General features: G+C 34.6%; 1 protein-coding gene across 1 annotated transcript in view; it reads left to right on the top strand.

Moving 5' to 3' along the window:
* Window positions 1-5,452: 5,452 nt before the first annotated feature.
* tars1 (threonyl-tRNA synthetase 1) overlaps window positions 5,453-6,497 on the top strand; it is a 38,664-nt gene continuing 37,619 nt past the window's right edge. The window contains 2 exon segments of the mRNA XM_030142570.1: window positions 5,453-5,612; window positions 6,109-6,183. Coding sequence (XP_029998430.1) covers window positions 5,553-5,612; window positions 6,109-6,183 — 135 coding nt within the window. The 5' untranslated portion in view covers window positions 5,453-5,552.

Here is a 6,497-nt window from a genome sequence, read left to right as displayed (position 1 = left end):
ACCAAACAAGCCTTTACACAGGTAATAAAGAAATATAGCAGAAATGCAGAAGCAAATGTCTAAAGCAGGGGTCAGCAAACTTTACTATTTAAAGAGATACAGATACAGAAAAACTCAACTGTCTGGAGCCAAAACATACCCTTATATCTTAAAGTGGTCAAGTGGTGACTGGTTAACAAGCTCTTTAAGATTAGTCTGTACAGAATATGTGGAGAAGAAATCAAAGTTTCAGTGCATTTACAGAACTAAAGAAAACTGGGATATTTGTCATCATTTTCATTTTGCAGCAAATATTAACTGGTATGTGAAGAATGAATGAAGAATACAGACGGATACCTTCGGTGTCATGAAATTAAAAAATAGTCTACGACTACTACAACTACTACTACTACTATTATTACTACTACTACCACTACTACTACTACTACTACAACTACTACTACTATTATTATTATTATTACTACTACTACTACTACTGCTACTATTACTACTACTACAACTACTAACACTACTACTATTATTACTACTACTACTTCTATTACTACTACTACAACAACTGCTACTACTACACTGAACAAAAATATAAATGCACCACTTTTGTTTTTGCTCCCATTTTTCATGAGCTGAACTCAAAGATCTAAAACTTTTTCTGTGTACACACAAGGTTTATTTCTCTCAAATATTGTTCACAAATCTGTCTAAATTTGTGTTAGTGAACACTTCTTCTTTGCTGAGATAATCCATCCACCTCACAGGTGTGGCATATCAAGATGCTGATTAGACAGCAGGATTTTTGCACAGGTGTGCCTTAGGCTGGCCACAATAAAAGGCCACCCCAAAATGTGCAGTTTTATCACACAGCACAGTACCACAGATGTCACAAGTTTTGAGGGAATATGCAATTGGCATGCTGACTTCAGGAATCTCCACCAGAGCTTTTGCCTGTGAACTGAATGTTCATTTCTCTACCATAAGCCATCTCCAAAGCTGTTTCAGAGAATTCATGAAGAAGACTGTGCGAGGAAAATGGTGGTCACACCAAATACTGACTGGTTTTCTGACGCCCCCCCGGACCTCCCGATACAGTAAAAGTGCACATTTTAGAGTGGCCTTTTATTGTGGCCAGCCTAAGTCACACCTGTGCAATAATCCTGCTGTCTAATCAGCATCTTGATATGCCACACCTGTGAGGTGGATGGATTATCTCAGCAAAGGACAAAGGAGAAGTGTTCACTAACACAGATTTAGACAAATTTATGAACAATATTTGAGAGAAATAGGCCTTTTGTGTACATAGAAAAAGTTTTAGATCTTTGAGTTCAGCTCATGAAAAATGGGAGCAAAAACAAAAGTGATGCATTTATATTTTTGTTCAGTGTACTACTAACACTATTACTATTATTACTACTACTACTACTCTATTACTACTACTACTGCTACTATTACAACTGCTACTACTACAGCTACTACCGCTTCTTTTACTGCTGCTACTACTACTACTACTACTACTACTATTACTACTACTACTACTTTTATTATTACTACTACTACTACTGCTACTACTACTACTACTACTACTACTACTACTACTACTACTGTTATTACTACTACTATTACAACTACTACTACTACTACTACTGTTATTACTACTACTATTACAACTACTACTACTACTGCTACCACTACTACTACTACTACTACTACTACCCCTACTACTATTTTTTAATTCATTTGGAGTGTAGTCTACATTTTTACAAATGCATAATATCAGAATCACTTTATGGTTGTGACAATAATAGCAAAGTTACAAAATAAATAAATAAATAAAAGAGAAAAAAATTGTGTTATTCATTTCATGACAAAGCCTCATTGAGCCACTGGAAAAGCACCCAAGAGCCATATGTGGCCCGGAGCCACAGGTTTTATATATATATATATATATATATATATATATATATATCCCTGCGATGAACTGGCCACTTGTCCAGGGTGTACCCCACCTTCGCCCCTATGTAGCTGGGATAGGCTCCATGCGACCCCCGTGACCCTAGTCAGGATAAAGCGCGTTCAGAAAATGAATAAATGAATAAATACATAAATAAATGTGTGTGTGTGTGTGTGTGTATATATATATATATATATATATATATATATATATATATATATATATATATATATATATATACACACACACACATATATACATGAACTAATATTGGGAATAATTTGTGTCATATGTTGTTTCATCTAACAGTCCAAGTGTTCATGGGTAGTGGGTTACTGGCATCAGAAAGGCCTGCTATGGGACTGATGGTGGGAATAAAACACTGTTTTGCTTTTATTGCAAATAACTTGCATCATACATTTTCAATGACTCACTGGGGTCAGTAGAAATGTCCTCAGTTCTTTGGTCAGAATAACAAAACAAATAAAGCAAACACTACCAACACACACACAGCCAAATATAGACTGTATAGAAGGAAATAAAGGACACATAAAAATACTAGTAAAAGAGAAACCTCTAACTATCACTGTCTTACTGGGGATAATGACACTGTTGAACATAAAGACTGAATCATTTTCAGAGCAAAACTTAAAACCTATTTGTTCAGAATGGCCTTTGACACTTAGTACTGCATTACTTTGTTTTAATAGGAGAATACACTGTATTGTTGTTATTGTTATTTATTTGTGATGTTTTATCTTTATTCTTTGATTGTACAGCACTTTGTTCAGCTTTGGTTATTGTAAAGTGCTTTGGTAGTAAAAACAATTATTGATTGATTGATTGATTGATTGATTGATTGGTTGATTTTGTTTTCAGACACATTCCTCCTTTTATTCTTATTTATACACATCAGTACTCACCTTTGATCAGGTACAATGATGACATACTGAGCCCCAGTTTCACTTCATCTTTGCAGTTTTCTATGTTTTGATCTAAAAACCTTTGAATTTACTCTGAGCTTTTAGATTAAGATTAATTAGATTAGATTAAGATTCCTTATGTGCCAGTATACAGATCACATGTATAGACATGCACCACACACACCGATATTGACCTTCTGCATTGAACCCATCACTAGAACATGTAAGAACCAAGGTTATAATAGTTTTAGATTAGTTTGAATAGTTTAATTTTATTTAGTTTTGACATTTTTTTTTCTCTAATTCAATTAGTTTTAATTCGTTTTTAGAGCAGGTTTGCTAGTTTTTATTAGATTTCGTTATTTTCTAAATGCTTAGTTTTAGTTTAGTTTTTTTTTTTTTAATTTTTTGTACCTTTTCTCTTCTTCTCCATCGTATTCAAATAAATCCCAGACAGGACTCTGCTGCTTTCTCCCAACTTTAGTCTCCATGTTTCCAGGTAGAGTGGGGACCAGAAGACGACTGGAAACCACAAGTGACGGATCCTTAAATATCATATGGTTCCAGCAGATAAAATTGGTTCAGGGAAATAAATCAATTTTATATCAATCCAACATTGACAAAGACGAAAACGAAGGGAATTTTATCCATCATTTTTATCAATTTTAGTTAGTTTTGTAAGCACACAATACAGTTTCAGTTAGTTATCATTTTTTTTCTTTTAATTATAGTTTTTATTTATTTCAGTTAACGAAAATATTTTTACAATTTTAGTTTTCATCATTTCGTTAGTTTTCGTTAACGATAATAACCTTGGTAGGAACATACCACACTCTCCAGACCAGTAGCAGTGGACTGATATATCAAGCAATATGAAAACCTTTACACAGTGGCGGCACCAGGATTTTAAAAGTGGGGGGGGCCACTGGAGGGCAAAGAAAATGTTGGGGGGGTGGACAAAAAAAATTAACGCTTTGCGCTTTAGCGGCTGCTACATACATATATATATAATGTATAGCCTATCCGTTACACTTTATATAGAGGGCAATTTTAGGTTAAATCAGGTAATACTTAATGTATTCAAGGTATTTGTTAAAAACTACAGCATGAACAACTCAGACTTTCTGCTATGATTATTTAATAGGTACAATCTACTTTCACATATTTCTTTAAACACATCAGAAAAACATGCAGCAAACAAACAGCAGTGCCAATGTATGCAAGTTAATAAATGTTGACAACAGAATAAAACTAATAGCCTAACCAACTAATCAAACAAAACATATGTATAAATGGCTTCCACTACATGCACATGTATATAATCACTGACAACATCTGTAGGCTTAGGTACAGTTCCATACCGACCGCTATAATCTTCTAGCAGAAATTTAAACTGAGTGATAAAACAGACCTGAAGAGTTAACAAAACTATTTGTAATTAATAGGTGGGTTCAAAACAGAAAAAAAACGGTCCTTATGCTACTCGTGCTAATTCTTTGCTTTACATTTCTTATGTAGAAGAAAGATGAATGCAATACAAGCAGAGGTATTAATCCATTCCAGAACTGAAGGCACACATGTCATTATGAACCTAGAACTATATTATTCATAAGAAACCACCTCTGCATGTCTGCCTGGTTGGATTAGAAGTGGATCAAAATGTGTTATGTATGCTTTCATTGACGGATTTTTCATATTTCTTCGTTGCCCGAATTTTCCCAAAGATTTGCCCAAATCTGGGTGAGGGGGCAACTGGGGGGGCAAAGGTTGTGACTGGGGGGGCATTTGGCCCCCCATGCCCCCTCTTGGTGCCGCCACTGCCTTTACGAGATTAGTAAATGAAATACAGGACAATACAGGATTTACACTGAAAAATACAAAATACACAGAACAATATTACAATAAAGTTGGGAAAGACAAAAAAATAATTTGGAAGTTGTGACAAAAATAGCTGTGGGTCTTTAAGGGTTAAATTGACTTTACCATGTTAATCGCTTCAGGTTTTATCGGTTTTTGAATTCATTCACTGGTTTAATCACCACTGTTTAGGTATTTTCCTCAGTTGTACAACAAATATGTCTCAATACATCCTCAGATTCTGCAGTAATCTGAGGATGTATTGAGACTACAGAATTTTCTTTCCTGTACATATGTGATTTTACTTTTGGTGTTCAGGGTAATTTTTTTTTTTTTTTTAATTCTTTTTCTTATTTTCATTGTGGGTTTGGTTCTTGTACACCTTGTTAAAAAAAAAAAGAAAGAAAGAAAGAAAAAAGAAAAATGCTAAGTGTGGCTCTGAATTAAGGGTTTTTTTTGTTTTTGTTTTTGTTTTTTTTGACAGGACAGTGACTGTTATATTTTTCTGTCAGATTTGTAATGCCTGAATTGGTGAGTTTGTCTTAGTTGTGCCATACTTTTCAAAAATACATAAATATATATATATATATATATATATATATATATATATATATATATATATATATATATATATACATCCTCAGATTAAATGATGCAATATAAATCTGTGTCCTGTTATGATAAACTCCGCCCATTACGGCAATATTGCATCATATCGTAACTTCCGGGTTCGTCATCACGTCACCCGGCACTGTCTACACACAGCACCAACTGCACACACTTACTGTCAAAGTTATCCCAACACACCGGGTAACTTTACATTTGCTATGGCAGAACAGGCTGTCGTTGACAAAATGAGCGAACTACACGTGGACGAGGGAAAAAAGGTGAACATTTCTATTTAACAAACGGCTATGTTTAACTCAGTTAGCTAGTTAGCAGCTAGCTTAGCCGGTGCTCTCATACTGTCATGTTGCCGTCAGCATTGTGGTGCTAACGTTGAGGCTAGTTAGCATTTATCACAAAACGATATATTCTCGCTTATGTTGCTGTTTTCAGTCAGATAGAAAATGTTTTTGCCTTTGTTTTATTCTGTTTAGATGTATCCATTCTGATAGATTTGCCTTTGTATGTGAGCAAACAACTTAATAAGTGTTTGTTTAGGAGGCAGTGCTATGCCAAACTTCCTCAGTTAAAGGTTTATTTGCTTATATATAAGGTTACACACATGATGGAGCAACATTCAGGATGTTCTATAAAACCTTTGACTTTAATTCTACATATGCGACACCGCAGGAAACTTTAACTTCCATTTAGAACTATATGACTGACTGATAATATGAAGGAGCTTTACTGATTTTCATGTAATGATTTTTTGCATAGGGGGGAAATGGAGGTGGTAAAGATGGAAAGAAGAAGGCTAAAGGTGCTGCAGTAGAGTCTGGAGGCAGGGCGGAGGTGAGTTGCTAAATTTATTACCAGTAAGCATGTAGGTGCTATTAATGAACATCCTATTCATTTCTGGTTTTGCAAGACCATGAATCATGTCATTCTGCAGTCATCTTGCATGTTTGCTGCCCACGAGTGTCATGGTTGTGGTTTTTGGTGTAATCTTGTAAACACTGCAAAGACTAACAAATACAGTTAATAAATGAGGAGAAATGATGGCACAGTATTACTTACAAGCAAAATGAACATCAGTGTCAAAAATGAAAGTTTCACCTATCATTTCTCATATAGGCCCAGTTTTTAGCTTAAGAACTCTATTTTAT

Source organism: Sphaeramia orbicularis, chromosome 9, assembly GCF_902148855.1.
Source record: "Sphaeramia orbicularis chromosome 9, fSphaOr1.1, whole genome shotgun sequence".
In the NCBI taxonomy this organism is placed as follows: Eukaryota; Metazoa; Chordata; class Actinopteri; order Kurtiformes; family Apogonidae; genus Sphaeramia; species Sphaeramia orbicularis.
Note: the sequence above shows the minus strand (reverse complement) of the source record. Positions and strands in the feature narration are given on the sequence as shown.